We start from the raw sequence: 18,308 nt of genomic DNA on the forward strand, positions 1-18,308 counted from the left end.
TTTGTTACTCCTACTCTTACCCATATTCCTTCCTCATCTTCTGAAGAAGTAAATTCCTTACTGGAGTACAGTTTCATGGAAGCCAATCATCCTCAGTCCCGCCAATATTCAAGTAAGAGCCTGGATACAAGGGCCAGGAAGAAATTGGGAGTATCACATCTAAGCCCAAACCTGCCTTTGTTCAATAACCACGTGCACTCTTCCATATGTTGCTGAACAGCAATGAAAAGCAGCAACTTTTGATTCTCTCATCCCCAAGTTAAGGTCATGAGAGCAACCAGATTCCTACTACTGCCCCAGTCAAAACCAGTTAACTCAGCATAGTCAGAGGATCAAACCTGGAAGCAGAACCTTCCTAGTCTGTATGATTCAGCAACTCACCCATTGAGACAGTTGGATAGTTTTGACATTTAAAACTTGTTCTTTTAGTAAGAATTCTTTGTCCAAATTAATTTTGTTGCCTCAAGAGATTCAAGATATTTTGGGTGCAACTGGGAAGATAGATGAGGTTTATGTATTTTGAGCAGTTTAAAAAAAAAAAAGAGGTGCCTCGAGCATTTTGAAATCTTAAAAATAACCTTTGTACACTCAAGAGTAGGACACTCTGGGCAAAAAACAACTATTACTTGTACACAGTAACTAATTTTATTCAAAAATCCACAAGTTAGCGATAGGTATACAGGTCAGAGGTCGACTCCACCGTACACATTTTGTCGTGGCAACCAAGACAAGTTTAACCACAAAATTGCATTACCAAGTCACATTTTAGTATGTTAAGTATAATTGGTTTATCATAAATGAGGAATTGTGTAATTCTTTGAACGATGATAAACTATGACTAAACTTCAGGATTCAAAAGATTCAGCTTGATAGCAAGCTGGCCTTCTGTCATTAATGCAACAGCACAGTAAAAGGGCAAGCACCACCATTATATACCTTCAGACATTTCTTCCAGTTTTCTTTCTCTGTCTTCTTGTCTTTCTTCATCTTCGGCATGCAACAAGTCAGTCACGAGTTCTATAACGGATTTGTAATTCTCCCCAGTTGTAAGGATTTTTCTTTGGACAGTCTGTTTCACGAGTCTTCGCTCAAAACCCATTTCCATAGCTCCCTTAACCACCAGTGTATTCATCATGACTGCATCTTCTGATCGTTCCCCAGGTCCAAAATGAAGTACTAAATTAATTGAAAATATTGTATTTTTCCAGGCATAAAATATATAAATTATAAAATCGCATTATAGGTACAACATTCGAAATCCAGAATCCTCGGGACTGACTCCATTCCAATTTTTCCAGATTTCAGACAAGAAAATCAGTAGTCTGAAATCCGTAATCCTCGACCAAATACGCGCCGGATTTTGACGAGAGGTCCGAAATCCGGCAAAACCCAAAATGCACACTGATTTCGGTGGAGGATTCCAGACTTGATTTTCTTGTCTGAAATCCAGAATCCTCGATTGAATCCGTGCTGGATTTTGGGTTTTGCCTCAAAATGTCCGGTTTTCGGACAATGATACAAACTCCGGACGACTCCTCCAGCTATGTGCAAAATGTTCGGTTTTCAGACAATTCTGGTTTTCAGAGTTCCAGACGTTACACCTGTACTCCAAATGAACAATTTAAAAACAATAAAACATATTCTAACTATGCGTTATCTTGGCACCACACTTTAGAAAGGACGTATTGGCCTTGGAAGGAGTGCAACACAGATTCACCAGAATGTTGCCAGGGCGCCAAGGGTTAAATTATGTGGAGTAATTACATAAACTATATTCCCTTGAGGTTTTTAGGATTTTGAAAGAAATTGATGGGGAGTAGAGAGAGAGAAGCTTTTCCCGCTGGCAGGGTAGTCTAGGACAAGGTGACATAACCTTAAAACTAGAACTAGGCCTTTCTGGAGAAAAGTTAACACTTCTTCACACAGAGGGTGGTAGAAGTGTGGAACTCAAAATGCAGTAGATACTAGTTCAATTAATTTTAAATTAGAGATCAATAATTTTTTTTTTACTAGCCAAGGGTATATATTAAGGGATTAAGGAGCCATGGTGGGTAAATAAGAGTTAGGATACAGATCAGTCATTACTTCATTGAATAGTGGAAGAGACTCGAGTGGCTGAATGGATTACTCCCATTCCTATGACCCTATCTAGAAAGTTGATTTGAGCGGAGAACTTGGTTTATCTGGCTAAGGAGTCTTAGATCACCAATAATCATGGGGACTTTAATCTACATATAGACTGTGCAAACCAATTTGCAGTAATAGTGTGGAGGACGAATTCATGGAATGTATACAAGATGGTTTTCTAGATCAGTATGTTGAGGAACCAACGAGCTATTTTCGATCTAGTATTATGCAACGAGAAAGAGTAGTAAAGGGGCCCTTAGGGAAGAGTGACCATAATATCATAGAATTCTAAGTGGTTTAGTTAAATCCAAAACTAGGGTCTTAAATCTAAACAAAGGAAACTACGTAGGTATGAGGGGAGAGTTTGCTAAGGTATGCAGTAGACAAGCATACATTCCTTTAAGGCACAAAAACTCTACAGGAAATGTGGTCCAACTATGGCTAACAAGAGAAGTTAAAGATAGTATTAGATCAAAGGAAAAGGCTTATAATGTTGCCAAAAAGAGCAAAAAGCCTGAGAATTGGGAGCATTTTAGAATTCAGCAAAGGAGCACCAAGATAAAGAAAGGTAAAATAGAATGAGAGAATAAACTAGCAAGAGACATAAAAACAGACCATAAAAGCATCAATAGGTATGTAAAAATGAAAAGATTAGCAAAAGTAAATGTGGATCCCTACAGGCTGAAACAGGAGAAATTATAATGGGCAATAAGGAAAAGGCAGAATACTTTGTCTGTCTTCATGGAAGAACACAAAAAACCTCGAAGAGTACCACCAATGGTCCACGAGAAAGAGGAACTGAAAGAAATTAGTATTAGTAAAAAAATAGTACTAGAGAAATTGATGGGACTGAAAGCCGATACATCCCTTGGATTTGACGGCCTACACCCTAGGGTTTTGAAAGAGGTGGCTGTAGAGATAGCAGATACATTGGTTGTCATCTTCCAAAATTGTATAGATTCTAAACGGTTCCCGCAGATTGGAAGGTAGCTAATGTAACCCTGCTATTTAAGAAATGAGGGAGAGAGAAAACGGGGAACTACAGACCAGTTAGCCTGACATCAGTAGTAGGGAAAATGCTAGAATCTATTATGAAGGACATGGTAACAGGGCACTTAGAAAATAATAGGATTGGGCAGAGTCAACATGGATTTATGAAAGGGAAATCATGTTTGACAAATCTGTTAAGAGTATTTTGAGGTTGTAACTAGCAGAATAGATAAGGGGAGACCAGTGGACTTGGTGTATTTAGATTTTCAGAAGGCATTCAATAAGGTGCCACACAGAACAAAATTACAGCTCATGGGATTGGGGGCAATATACTTGCATGGATTGAAGATTGGTTAAGGAACAGAAAGTAGGAATAAACGGGTCATTTTCAGGTTGGCAGGCTGCAACTGGTGGGGGGCCGCAAGGATCAGTGCTTGGGCCTCAGCTATTCACAATATATATATCAATGATTTGGATGAGGGGACCAAATGTAATGTATCCAAGTTTGCTGATGATACAAAGCTAGGTGGGAATGTAAGTTGAGGAGGATGCAAAGAGACAAGGGGATATAGACAGGCTAAGTGAATGAGCAAGAACATGGCAAATGGAATGTAATGGAGAAATGTGAAGTTATCCATTTTGATTAGGAAATAGAATAGCAGAGTATTTTTTTAAATGGTGAGAGATTGGGAAATGTTGGTGTTCAGAGAGACACCTTGTACACAAATCACTGAAAGTTAACATGCAGGTACAGCAAGTAATTAAAAAAGCAAATAGTATGTTGGCCTTTATTACAAGTGGATTTGAGTATAAGAGTAAAGACGTCTTACTGCAATTATACAGGGCCCTGGCGAGGCTGCACCTGGAGTATTGTGCAGTTTTGGTCTCCTTGAGGGAGTGCAATGAAGGTTCACCAGACTGATTCCTGGGATTGTGGGGGGGGGCGGAGGGGAGGGGTTGGGAGGAGAGAATTGTCTTGAGCAGAGATTGAGTAGACTAGACCTATATTCTCTAGAGTTTAGAAGAATGATAGTTGATCTCATTGAAACATACAAAATTCTTACAGGGCTGGACAGGGTAGATGCAGGGAGAATGTTTCCTCTGGCTGGGGAGTCTAGAACCAGGGGTCACAGTCTCAGAATAAGACGTCAGCCATTTAAGAATGAGATGAGGAGAAACTTCTTCACTCAGAGGGTGGGTGAACCTTTGGAATTCTCTACCCCAGAAGGCTGAGGAGGCTCAGTTATTTATATTCAAGACAGAGATCGATAGATTTTGAGATATTAAGGGAATCAAGGGATTATGGGGATAGTGCAGGAAAGTGGACTTGAGGTAGATGATCAACCATGATCTCACTGAATGGCGGAGCAGGCTCGAGGGGCCAAATGGCCTGCTCCTAATTCTTATGTTATTAGCAGTTTCTAGTCCTTTAGAACAGATCCTCCTGCAGATTGAGAATTAAGCCAACTTCAGATTTAATAAATTTGAAGATAATACATTAGCACGGTTTACTTCCTGACCATAACCCAAAGGACGAACACCATCTGCATGCAGTAAGTGCACAGATCCCAGAATTATGATGTACACAAATTTATCATTAACCTGTATATGAATATATAGGATTGTGCTGATAAGTTTATATAAAAAAACAAGTCTAAAAAGAGCCCTTTTCAAACCTGCAGTCCACAAAATTCAGCCAATCCCATTTAAATGATTAATAAAAAATGTTTTAATAAAATATCCACGCACAAATCCCTTTATCTTTTCCAATTAACAGCTGTCAAAATAAAACATTTAAATGAACTGCAAAAATCTGGATTTAAGCATTGTATTGCCTTGCCAAAAATGCGTTTTTGTTTAAGTGTGAAAACCACCTAGCAACCAATTCAGGTGATGTTTGTCTTTTTCGCCTCTTCAGGTGCTCACATTTTTAGCAATCATAGAAACTTACAGCACAGGAGGAGGTCATTCGTGCCTGTGCTGGCTCTTTGAAGAGCAGTCGTGCTTAGTCCCACACCCTCACTTTTTGTCCGTAAACCTGTAAGTACCTGTCCAACTCCCTTCTAAAATTAACTTATGAAATCAGTTTCCACCATCTTTTCAGGTAGAGGGTTCCAGATCCCAACAAATTTCTCATCTCCTGTCTAGATCTTTTGCCAGTGATTTTTAATCGATGACCGCTGGTTATTGAGCTACTTGCCAGAAGGAATAGTTTTTCTCCATTTACTCTATTCCAATGAGAACAGCCCTAACTTTTTCAACCTCCCTTCATAACTGAAGTCCCTCATTCCTGGTAATATTCTGGTAAACCTCCTCTGCGCCCTTTCTAATGCCTTTACATCTTTCCTGAAGCGGGGTTCCCAGAATTATTCACAATACTTCAGTTGAGGCCAAACCAGTGATTTATAACATTCTAGCATGATCTCTTCTATGCCTCTATTTCTAAACCCAAGTAACCCCTCTGCTTTTTAACCATCTTATCAACCGCACCATATTAATTTGCCCTGCCACCTTTAAGGATTTGTGTAGATGGACACCAAGGTCTCCCGTCTCCCTGCTTATCTACACTTCTCAAAATAGTGTCATTTGCAGCATACTGTCTTTCCATTTTAGTCCTCCCAAAGTGCATCACTTCACAGCACTAAACTCCATCTGCCATGCTTTTGCCCAGTGCACCATCCTGTCTATGTCGTCCTGAAGTCTTCAACTATCCTCATCACTATATACCAGTAATGAGGATAGTTGCTACGTTTCACATCTGCAAACTTTATAATGCTGCTCCCTACACCAGAGTCTAGGTAGTTTATTTTAGAGTAATGGATCCAAAACTGAGCCTTGGGGAACTCTACTGCAAACCATCTCCCAGTCTGAAAAACATCCATTCATTCCCACCCCTTGCTTCCTGTCACTGAGCCAATTCCAATATCCATACCACCACTTTCCCCTCTCTTTCATGGGTTTTCATGATCTTAACACGCCTCCTGTGTGGCACTTTGTCAAATGCTATCCAAAAGTCCATAAATGCACTACCCTGATCAATCTTCTGCTACCTCAAAATAATGAAATCAAGTTACTCCGACACAATTTGCTTATGCTGGCTCTCCTTGATTAACCCATGTCTTTCCAAGTTTTGTTCCCAATAACTTCCCCACCACCGAAGTTAGGCTCACCAGTCTGTAGTTTTCCAGTTTATCCCTCTACCCTTTTTTTTTTAAATAGTGGTATAACATTAGCAACCCTCCAGTCCTCTGGCACTACTCCTGTAACCAATGAGGATTGAAAGATTGTGACCAATGCCTCGGCTATTTCTACTGTTGCTTATTACCAATGTTTTCACAGCACAAACTGTGGCAAGACCTCGGTCTCTGAATAATTGGTCCTTTTTAAAGATTTTAAAAGTCCTTTCTAAAAGATTGTCCTTTTTAAAAAAGATTTGTTGTGCTGAACTGTAAGTGTGTGTTGTGCTGCACTGCAATGTATATATTGTAATGAAGCAAATAACATACACTATCAACTGAGTAACCATTTTTCTACAGTACTGTAACTAATATAGGTTCTATTTTGTTAGCTTCTTGCCAAACTTGATGATACTTTAATTGGACTTAACTGATGTAAGTGAATAAAATTATAGAATTAGAGTCTACTACAGCACAGAAACAAGCCATTCGGCCCAACTGGTGCAAGCCAGTGTTTATGCACCACATGAGCCCCCTCCCACCTCTCCTCTTCTAACCCCATCAACATATTCTTCTATTTCTTTCACGCTTGTGCTTATCCAGCTTCCCCTTAAATGCATCTATGCTATTTGCCTCAGCTACTCCTCATGGTAGTGTATTCCACATTCTTACCACTATTTGGTATTAAAAAAAATTCTAGCCAAATATTTAATTAATTTCTACATTCTAACCAAATCCAGTGGTCTTTATACTTGGTGGGCCTGATAGATGGTGCCTCATGCTGCGGTGGTGCTGAAGTGAAAATGTAACTCCTTAAGTTACAAATACTGCTGAACTTTATAAAACACGCTTACCAAGTTGTTGAAAATGTTGTAATTGAAAAAATGTGTTTGAGATACTCCAGTTTGACAGTTTGTAGGATGATCACAGACTAATTACTTAAAAATCATTGCCCCCAGCATAGAGAGTGGCATTGCAGGTGGAAAAAGATAAATAATGTAATTGTTTTGTACACTTTATAAATATGAATAGAACCAAGTTGCCTGGGCTTCGAGGGCTGAATTAACAGGGCATGGGAGCCACATTTTACCCACAGGACACTTTGACAACCCTGTTCTGCACAAGATTCCAAATTGATAAATGTGCATCAGAAGTAGTTAAATAGAGACTAGGTACTTTACACAAGGAAGTACCTCTCTCACTTCTCCCAATAGAGGATTATAAAGTAGCATAGCCTTAGAAAAAGTTAAGACAGCTAGATATGAATAAATAGTAATCAAGAACTAAATAGCAACAGAAACACATTTTTACTTTCTCAAAGTGTTTTCACATGGTTTTAAAGGATTACAAAGTTACCTGGTGCCTGAGTTTCCTCCAAGATGTCATCTGAACTGGAATGTAGCTTTACAAAAAAAAAGGAAAAAATTGGTGAAAAGTGGTTTCAAAAAAATAAACACACATATAGACTTCATGTAGCAGTTGTAGGCAAAGGTTACCTGGAGATCAAATAGATTTGGAAACCTTGTCTGGATCTGATTTACAAATGGCTGTCCCTTCTCTTGGAGAAGATATTCACACCTGAAGTGAAAATAAAATTGGCAGATTAAAACCACATCAGTTAGGATTAATATTAATGTAGAAAAGGTGGAGGGACGGGAGAGCAAAGATTGTGATCATACAAGTTTAAAATTAAAATATTAGAAATCCCAAGCAAATGATATACACCCATTGCAGATATATTTTTTAAGCCATATATTTCAGGAGATTAAAATATGCATAACAACATGATCAAGTCTGACTTAAAAGACTGATCACATCAATACAGGTGTATCACAATGGGCTATAGAGTTTCCCTAACCTGTTTTTCTGGCGCCCTCACTAGAGGTGCACCGTTTTTGTCCGCTTCCAAGCGCGCCGAAAAAAGAAGTCGGTATTCTGGCCGCACCCCAGCCCCTCTTCGGTCGTGGCGCAGCGTAGCCCAATGGATTGGAGGCGGAGTCAGGTCCCAGTGCTGAAAACAGTGCCAGGACCTTTGCACATGCGTGCTAGAGTCTGCGCACATGTGCAGTAGCTCCTGGCAGGCCGTTTCTGCAAACGTGCGCTGCACGCCGTCCCTAGCCCTGGCCGAATGGGCTCCCTCATCGGCCCACTACGTTCCCCAAGGTAAGACTTCTATTTTTTTTTATTTGTTATTTACCAATTGATTTTGGTGCTTTAGGTGCAGGGTTCCTTCTATTTTATTTGTTAATTAATTGCTTATTACTTTTTGTGCTTTGTTTGCTGCTTGGTGGTGCTTTAAATGTAGTTACTTGTGCCGATTCTTTAACTGTAAGTAAGGTTCTTCTGTGCGGACAAAAGTGGATACATACGCTGGCCCAAGTTAGTTTGGAGCAACTATTTGCTGGCCAAATACCTAAAACAGGGTAAGTGGCTGGGAACGCCCCCTTTTGGAAAAAACACGAACTAAAAAAACCTAACTAACTCACTTGCACAAACTAAATGGCCAGAATTGCAACTAAAAAGATAGTCCAGAAAAATCAAGTTGCTCCCAAAAAAAAGCAACTCCTGGGGAAACTTGGGCCCAATAAAACTCAGGCTTTAGGGTGAGATTTCTGGATTTGTTGACAGAAAAAAAAAACTGGATATTGGTCTTGTACCCAAAGTATTCTCTTTTCAAATTAGGTCAAAATACTACACAGTTAGGCTCATATCAATTATATTTCATGGAGGATTTGTAATTGAGATATGAAGTAGGAAATTTCTAATTTATTCAATAGGATGCAAGTCTATCTGTGCACTCAACATATTAAAGCATTTCCTGTTATATACACAGCTGAACAATTTACCTTGGAAACCATTTTGCATGTTCCACCCACGGGTCATCGCCAGCCTCCCAGCTCCTCAGGCCACCATCACAATAAAAACACTTCACATCATCATTTTGTCCTGAGTTTAACAAAATGCAATCAATTCTCAACTTCATTGCTGGTAATGCAAAATATTCCACAATATTGTTAAGTCCCTTCCAGTTAAAAACATTTGCCAGAGACGATAAAAGGCAGGTGAAGAACAAAGATACAAATTACTAAGATGAAGGCAGTTTATTGAAGGGATTGGGCACAGTTTTTTAAAAATCTCTTGACACCTAGGGTTAGACTCAGTGTAGAATGATGGAATGAAGAGAGTCTTTCAGCTGTGAAAATCTTCCAGAAAGCAAGCTTGGATAGCCTCAACCATAAGAACTTTGCAGGGAAATGGAAAAATTCACACTGGTATAATAGGAATGCTTTGGAAGTCAATGGCCTCTCACTATGCATCTAGCCAAGCTGTACCCAAAGAAAAGTGTCGAGCACTTGAGCCTTATGCACCTATTTTTTTGAAATGTGATACACTAGAGCACAACAAAGAAGAATGGCAGTAATTAAATTTCCCATGTGACAGTTTGCAGTCAGTCCTATTTTTGAGGTGTCCAGTACAAGTAGAAAATAGATGAATCGTATACCCGGAGAAGTTTAGAAATCAGTCTAAAAAACAATGAAGTCACATTTTAAAAGAATATCTTTCCTCCTCTTCACCACCGCCCCCCACTCCAAGTGGCCTAACAACCCATTCAACATTTATAAGCAGCTGCGGTGCTTCCTCACATTTGAATGCTTTAGTTACAATTTTAATTAACACCTTCAAGAGATATGGGGAAAATTGAAATAGAAAAAAGCTCTTACCAACGTAGTAGAACCCAGCTCTAGATAACTGTTCAGGTTGAATAAAATTTCTGACCGGCCATCTTAAAAAAGTCTGTAGTCGAGTATCATAAGATTGCATCTCAGGATGTCGTGGATGCATAGCTTGGACCATTTCAGTTCGCTCATCCGGTCTTTGAGATTCTGTATTACTCATGGGAATGTTACCCATCTGATTGCCCAGAACAAAAGGGCACGAAGGAAAGTGCCTTCTATGTTCAGATGTTGCACGATCTCCAGGCTCCCAGTTACTTAACCTTCCACCACAAACAAAACATGCAACTCTATCCTCTTCCCCAGTATAGTAAAACCCAGCTTTGGCAAGCTCTGTTGGTATTAAAGAAGAATAAGAGGGCCAATTCTGAAAAGTTTGCAGTCTCATTTCTTCATTGCACATAGCTGCATTGCACTGTGGGTATCTCAATTGATGGGAAAGGTCTTCCACACTTCTGGAGATCACTGGATCACCAGGAATGCTGCGGTGTAAGCCAGTCTGTGCTCCATTTTCGTGAAAGGATGACTGAAAAAAGGAAGCTGCATTTGGCGGAGAAAATGCAGAGCGTCTTGAAGAGTGATCAACACCTGGAGGCAGGCTATGAATGAAACTGCAGCTCGGGTTGCACCTCTTGTGCCTTTCACTAGCATTATCTCCTGGTTGCCAGTTATCAACAGTGCCTCCACAACTGAAACACTGTACTCTATCATCTGTACCAGTGTAATAGAATCCAGCACGTGCAAGACTCCTTTCAGACACCAAAGCACTTGAAGGGAAGTGAGCAAATGTTGAAATTCGGTAAAGTTCTGAGGACAGGTCATATTGCAGTTCTTGATCTCTGCCTATTCTGAAGTTGCCAAAACTCTGATTTTGAAATATATTCATGAAGAATATTCTATAGAATATAAGGGCTTACCTTTTTTGGGAGGAGCTTTGTTACTAGTTTCTAAAGTGAAATGTTTATGAGCATTGGCCTCGATTTTAAGTCGGGTAGGATCAGTGCATATGGGAGTGGGCAAGCAATAAACCATGCAGAGGGCCAGAGAGATTTTCACTCTTGGGCCTCATTTAAATAATAAGGCCCTAGGCCCCGACTCCTGCCCTAACCAGATAGGTTTCACTGCCTGGCCAGCTGATGGGTGCTGGAATTCAGGCGGCAGGAGGCCACCGCTAGCAGTCCGCAGGGTTGATCCCCAGCAGTCGGCCAAGTGGTGAGGGAGACCAGAGATGATATGGGAAGGAGCAGTCGAGGAGCCCAGGGCAAGGGAGGCCCAACTATTTGTTGTGGGACCTGGGAGGTGCACTCCAGTTCCTCCCTGGCCCACAAGGAAACTTAAAAAAAACATTTTAAACTTGCCTTGCTGAACCCTCCTCTGGCCAGATCCAGGAAGGTTTGGACTGTCTCCTCTGCTCAAGCTTCAGGTTGAAATCGCAGATAGGGACTCCGATAACATCGGTATCTAACCTGCACACCCCCCACCCAGGTAGCCACTCAGTGGGGCAAGTTAAAATCGAAGCCATTGATTGTGTGTTATGAGAGAAACTTTAAAAAAAAAAATTCTATGAAAAAAGAAAAGAAAAAGGACTTGCATTTATATAGCACCTTTCATGACCATGGGACATCCCAAAGCGCTTTATAATCAATTAAGTACTTTTGAAGTGTAGTCACTGTTGTAATATTCGAAACACAAATTCTGCAGCCAATTTGCACACAGCAAGGTCCTACAAACAGCAATAATATAATGACCAAATAATCTGTTTTACTGATGTTGGTTGAGTGATTGAGGAAGTCAAAACAATTTCAGAATTGCTTTTCTTATTCCTATTCAGTTTGGTCTCTTGAATTGGCCCAATATCCTGTCGTAGAGCAACAGACAGTTATTTTAAGAGCCCACACTCAAATCAATTAGGTATTCAAAATTATCACATGGCTTTGCTCATGTAATTGAATTTAATTCCAAGAGCAAATATAATTCTTTGCTGACATAAGTCAAATTCTTAATTGTCTTCATTTTCTTTCTTATTTGTAATCTAAACATTTCCACAAGCTTAGAGGTTACTGTTTAAAATGCAGCTGAATGTTGCATTTGAAAAAGCAAAGGCTTACAAGGAACATAAATTTCAAAAACTGACAGAAAACCACTTCAACACAGTACCATTTCTGAAAAGAATTAAATGATAGAAACAAAGCTCATTCCAAAAAAGGTATATGCCCCATTTAAGTTTAAACCTCCATCATGAAGTTAAAGCTTCAAATTCAGAAACCACTACATTTTCATAGTTGGGAATAATAGCATCACAAAAATGGAACCAATAGGTGATTCTGTCCGTCTTCCTAAGAAACCTGAGGATGAAAGAAAAAAATGGTAGTCAGCAAAAATAGTTTGATTTTACTGCAAAAGTATCATCTTACAACCTTCACATTTCAATCTAATTATTATTAGGAGTGTTGTCATTAAATTTATTAAATTGCACATAAGCCAATATACCTCAATGTTGTGTGATGCTCTAACATTGTCAAATTACTTAACACATGTGGGGGTGGGGGGTGGATGCAAATAACTTTAAAAACAAGTGCAAAAACAAAGATATATGTAAACACTGGAGCAGCGGGCCCTGCAACATCGTGCCCTTCCCGATCTGCGTGCAAACACCTCCGCAGGTCAGGCTACAAAAGAGCTGGAGTGACATATCACTACAACTTCCAGCGTGAGCCATTCAAAATGTGCGATGACTGAGGTGGGCAACCAGGTGACGTCATCAGGATCTAGGTCGCAGTTTGGTGTGTGGACAGGAGTACCGGCGGTGCCCAGGTACAGCAGAGGAGCGGGAAGGTCGCGGCGGAGGTGCGGCGAGTGATCATGGCGGAAAAGCGATGAGATATCGTGGCAGAGATTCGGCAAATGTCTGTGGCGGAGGAGTGGTGAGAGATCATGGTGGAGGTGTGGCAAATGAGGGTATGGGACCCAGAAGAGCAGAGGGCCCTGGGGCAGCACGGGGCCAGTTCACACTGCGATGTGTGCGCGCACTCGGTCCGTGCAGCAGAGCAGGTCTCCAGTCGTCCTGGTTAACCTTTGCCACTGGATAAAGACCTAGCTCCGTCAAGCCCGTGTGGTGACTGATGTGCAATGGTCATCACACGTTAAAAAAATACACGCACAGGCATCTTTCACCCCTTCGATTGGAGTTCAGGACTGGAATATCGGGTTCTTCATTGAAACATCTGTGAACTCATCCCTTTTCGTGTGGAAGCAAGTCATCCTCGTCCGAGGGACTGCCGATAATGAGTTTTAGCACATTTAGCATCAGATCTGGACTCATCACCCCAATCCTCGCTAAACCACACTGGCTCCATAATGCAAAGTAAAGGACTTCTTTTTGAATTAGAGACTCAAGTTAGAATACACACAGGCTAATGATCTCTGTATTGCTCTTACTTGAAATGAATTTATGAAACTTCAAATCAATTTCTAGCAAGTACCAGCCATAAGCACAAATTGGAAATCTACTTCAGAGAAGCCATAAGTCAATTTTTCCATTTCCCTTGTTGGGAGGTGTTAGCTTGGGATCACTTGATGGCAACACAGATTCTAGGTGGAAAATTGTTCTAATCCCTGGAACGAACACTAATCCCTCATCTCAAGCAGCATGGTTATGTAGTTATACAGAAAATCTGCTTTTCTTTAATATATAAAATATTTTAAAGAAAAGCAGATGTTTTGGGCGTATTTGAAGAGTTACGCCTTTTTTTTGGGCCCCAACTACGCCAAAAAAAACATCCAACTTTTCCCGTTTGAACTGTTCATTTTGGCACTGCCAAACCTGTCCTTTAGCTTTGGGGGTGGAGCCTAATATCTGCGCCAAAAAGATCGGGTTGCCAGGGTAACCAGGGACACACTGCGGGCTGAGGCTGGAAAGTGACATACAACACATTCTGGCCAGCCCACATCAACCTGCATAAGCACCTTGCAGCAGTATTCCAGCATTAAATTATTAGTGTTTGTGCCAAAAGTCTATCTACCACCTCCTGCTAGCCCTGGCCAAAGGGCCTCCCGGTGTCAGTTACCGCTGCTAGCCCTTACCAAAGGGCCTCCTCCTCCCAATGCTGGTTACCGCTCCTAACTCTGGCCAAAAGGCTTCCCTCCCCTGCAGATTGCTGCTCCTAACCCTGGTCGGTCAGCCTCGCTCTCCTCTCTTCACCCCACCCCCCCCCTGCTGGGCCATGGAACTGCATCTGCTGCGCTGATATTCTTAACTGCTCAGAAGGTTTTTCCACAGCAGTCACATACGCCATCCTGAGAAAAATTGGGAGTAAATCAGAACTAGCCAAACTTGCTTAAATGGCCAGAATTGGCACGGGTGGCAGGTTACGCCCCCAATGACGCAAAAGAAATCGTAACTAATGGAGTTACACTGGGTACTTTAATTTAGGCCCAAAAAAGCAGCACAGATAACTGGGGAAAATTGAGCCCTGTATAGCAGCCATAAATATAAAGTTACCAATAAATCCAGTAGGAAAATTAGAAGCTTCTTTTCCCAGGGAGTGCCAAGAACCTGGAACACACTGCCACAGGTTGAGGCAAATAGCATAGATGAATTTAAGTGGAAGCTATATAAATACAATCAGGGAGAAAAGAATAGGATATGCTGATAGAAGAAATGGGAAGAGGCTCGTGTGGAGCAGTTGAGCTGAAAGGATTTACAACACGGAACAGGCCAATGTAATCAGCAGTTGCAGATTATTCACTCAATCAAAAATATGGGTGTAGTAAGTATACTTTTTTTTTTAAAGTTATTATTAATGACAACACTGTACCCCACAAGAGAAAAATACAGGACCAGACCAGAAACATGCAGGATTGATCTTCGCTAAGTGAAGGCCAAGTATCTCCCTTCACAAACTTGATAAATAAGGTAGTGGCAATATTTGCATTGGGAAATATAGGAACAAGAACAGGCCATTCAGCCCCTCCAGTCTGTTTCACCATTCAATGAGATCATGGCTGATCTGTGACCTATAACTCCATATACCTACCTTTTCCCCATATCCCTTAATGCCTTTGGTAATGCCTCAGTGCGGGGAGTGTTCAGAGTGGAGTGGACGGGTTGACTGCGCAGATGTCGGTTGGTGGACATGGTGTGGTTAGCGTCGCGGGGGCTTGGCTCCGGGATGGCCGGGGCTGGGGGCTCGACATCCAGGGGTGTTCAGCATTTGGGAAGGATTCTGATGGGACGGGGCGGGTTGGGTGCAGGGGGAGTGTTCCCGGTGTTGGGTGGGTCCGGAGCCCGGGGCACGCTCTTGGGATGGGGGATGGGCTGTTTGGGGCTGGGATTGGGAGAGACTTCTTCACTCGGAGAGTTGTTGGCCTGTGGGGTTCCCTGCCGCGGAGAGTTGTTGATGCCAGTTCATTGGATGTGTTCGGGAGGGAGTTGGATGTGGTCCTTGCGGCTGGGGTGGGTGATCAGCCATGATCTTGTTGAATGGTGGTGCAGGCTCGAAGGGCCTAATCCTGCACCTATTTTCTATGTTTCTATGTTAATTTTAAATCTGATTGATTTTTTTATTAACAATTGACCTAGCATCAATTGCCATTTGCGGAACAGAGTTCCAAACTTCTAACAGTTTGCGTGTGCAAGTGTTTCCTAACTTCTCTCCTGAAAGGCCTGGCTCTAATCTTTAGATCAAACCCCTAGTCTGATATACAGCATTATACATACACATAGGCTGTATTGTCAACTGGCAAATATCCAGTTACCTCTGCTTTGAGGTAAAACCAAAAAATGATTCTATGTGCATGCTTTGCTTAATTATTAGTGACAAGTAACCAATGTACACAGGAGAAAATTAAGCTTGCATTTATATAGCACCTCTTAGCGTAGTAAAACCTCCCAAGGGCTTCACTGGAGCGTTACCGAACAAAATTTGATACTAAGCCACACAAGATATATTAGGACAGGTGATCAAAAGCTTGATCAAAGATGTAGATTTTAAGGAGCAGTTGGCCTTTATTGCAAGGGAGTTGAAGAAGAGCAAGGAGGTCTTGCTGCAATTGTACAGAGCTTTGGTGAGACCACACCTGGAGTACTGTGCATAGTTTTGTCTCCTTATCTGAGGAATTGTCTTAGGAGGCAGAGCAATGAAGGTCCATCAGATTGATTCCTGGAATGAAAGGGTTGTCATATGAGGAGAGATTGAGTAAATTGGGTCTATACTCAAGTTTAGAAGAATGAAAGGTGTTCTCCCTGAAACACAAGATTCTGAGGGGAATTGAAAGAGTAGATGCCAAGAGGTTGTTTCCCCTGGCTGGAGAGTCTAGAACTAGGGAGCATAGTCTCAGGATAAGGGGTCAGCTCTTTATGACTGAGATGAGGAGCATCATCTTTGGAATTCTCTACCCCAAAAGTCTGTGGATGCTGAAGCGTTGAGTATATTCAAGGCCGAGATAGATTTTTGGCATCTAGGGATATATAGAGGTCGAGCAGGAAAGTGAAGCTGAGGTCAAAGATCAGCCATGATCTTACTAAATGGCAGATCAGACTCCTGCTCTTAATTCTTGTGTTCTTAAAAAGGAGGGGGGGCAGAGGATTAGGGAGGGAATTCCCGACCTTGGAGCCTAGGCAGCTGAAGGCACAGGTGGAACCTGACCAGAGTGTTTTCGGAAAGACAATGAGAAATAGGAGGGGGCCAAGGACAGATCCTTGGGAGAGTCCAGAGACCATGGGGTCAAGTTTAGGCCGCCCGCTAGAACGGCACACATCAGAGAGGCCCGCCTAATTTATAGAATAAACATTGCGCCGAATGCTCATCTCGCAATTCTCAGATAGCTGCAGGCCCAATTCCACCTCGGCGCTGCGCAGCAGGAGCTGCTGGGGGCAGAGCTACAGCCCTGCACCAAAAACAGTGCCGGCAGCTGTGCGCATGCGCAGTGGAGGCTGCATGCATGCGCAGTAGTTGTCGGCATCCTGTCTCTGGGGCGACGACCCTATCCCAGGCCGAAGGGATGTCGCCCCTATCCCTGGCCGAGTGGCCTGCGCATCTTACCTCGGCAGCGTGGCCCACCCGGCCTCTTGCTGGGGGCGGGCCCCGCCCAAAAAACTCCTGGCAGCCGGTGTAGTTGTCTACGTCAGCGGGGCCCGCCCACCCGCAGGTCAAGAAGGATGAAGAGAAATAGTTTACTACAATTATGATCTTGAGACTTTGATAAGGGCAGTTTCAGTGCTGTGGCAAGGGCAGCAACCGGATTGGAAGGGTTCAAGGAGTTGCAAAAAAGATGGATTCAGATTTAGGAGGCAGCAATTTTTGAGAGGGGAAAGGGAGGTTGGAGATGGGGCAGTAGTTTGCAAGGACAGCGGGGTCAAGGGTGTTTTTTTTTTTATATGGATGGATGACTACAGGTTTGAATAGGATGGAGGCAGTCTGAGGAATGGGAACCGTTACAGTTAACATGGGGGCCAGAAAAGGAAGTTGGGTGGTCAGCAGTTTAATAGGAATAGGACGGAGTTAACAGGTGGTGTCTCTCATGGGCAAGAGGAGCTCGAAGAGGAGAAATAGGAGAGAAACTAGAGAAAGATGCCAGTTTAGGGCTAGAGCAGGGGGAACTTTAGGAGTTGTTTGGCTTGGTAGGTTAGGGGAAAGCAGGAAAATGGCAGAGGCAGCTGAACAGTTCATCTAAATCTTAGTGACAACAAAGCAAAACTGAAAATATTTAGGGTTAGAGGGTGGAAATCAAATAACTGAAATTTGTCATTAGTACAGACTGAAAAAGTTAAAGCCCAGTTTACCATAAAAAGACAATGAAACCCCTAACAAGTTACAATATTACCCTGCAAGAGTAGTTTGAGTAAGGATTTTTGAACAAATTATTTGTTTCCAAGTGCAGTCGAGCAATAAAATAATTCAGACCCACAGTTCAATTATGACAAACTAAACTACAAGTTTAATTTTACACTGGACTTTTATACTAAACTTTACATTTTGTAAAAATGCCCCACTTGAAAAATACAACTTCACCATACAGTACAGGAATTAGTCCAAGATCTGATCTTACCAGCAGTGATTAAAAAAAAGGAAATCCCTTACAAAGCAAATTTACCAAGAAAGCAACACAAAAGTCCTCTACATGTACAACATTCCAACAGTACAAGGAGAAAAAAAAAAACAGTACAAGACTTCAGATTGTGTGCCATTTACCTTATTTTCAAATTATATTTCCAAAAGAAAGCGTCCACAAAACTGTCCCGATGCGCCCCAAAAGGTAATTCAATTCCAGAATATGTATT

General features: G+C 41.8%; 1 protein-coding gene across 4 annotated transcripts in view; it reads right to left on the minus strand.

Moving 5' to 3' along the window:
• Positions 1-18,308, minus strand: part of birc2 (baculoviral IAP repeat containing 2) — a 44,077-nt gene that overhangs the window by 11,595 nt on the left and 14,174 nt on the right. For 3 of the 4 annotated variants that reach the window (XM_070891900.1, XM_070891901.1, XM_070891902.1), the window contains 5 exons: positions 10,016-12,372; positions 9,140-9,239; positions 7,790-7,871; positions 7,650-7,695; positions 937-1,176 (listed from right to left, as the gene is read on the minus strand). In XM_070891900.1, the coding sequence (XP_070748001.1) occupies positions 937-1,176; positions 7,650-7,695; positions 7,790-7,871; positions 9,140-9,239; positions 10,016-10,913 (1,366 nt within the window). In that variant the 5' untranslated portion in view covers positions 10,914-12,372. The remainder of the gene's footprint in view (positions 1-936; positions 1,177-7,649; positions 7,696-7,789; positions 7,872-9,139; positions 9,240-10,015; positions 12,373-18,308) is intronic. The other variant, XM_070891903.1, reaches the window with a different exon arrangement.

The sequence above is a fragment of the Pristiophorus japonicus genome, chromosome 10 (assembly GCF_044704955.1).
Source record: "Pristiophorus japonicus isolate sPriJap1 chromosome 10, sPriJap1.hap1, whole genome shotgun sequence".
Classification (NCBI taxonomy): domain Eukaryota; kingdom Metazoa; phylum Chordata; class Chondrichthyes; family Pristiophoridae; genus Pristiophorus; species Pristiophorus japonicus.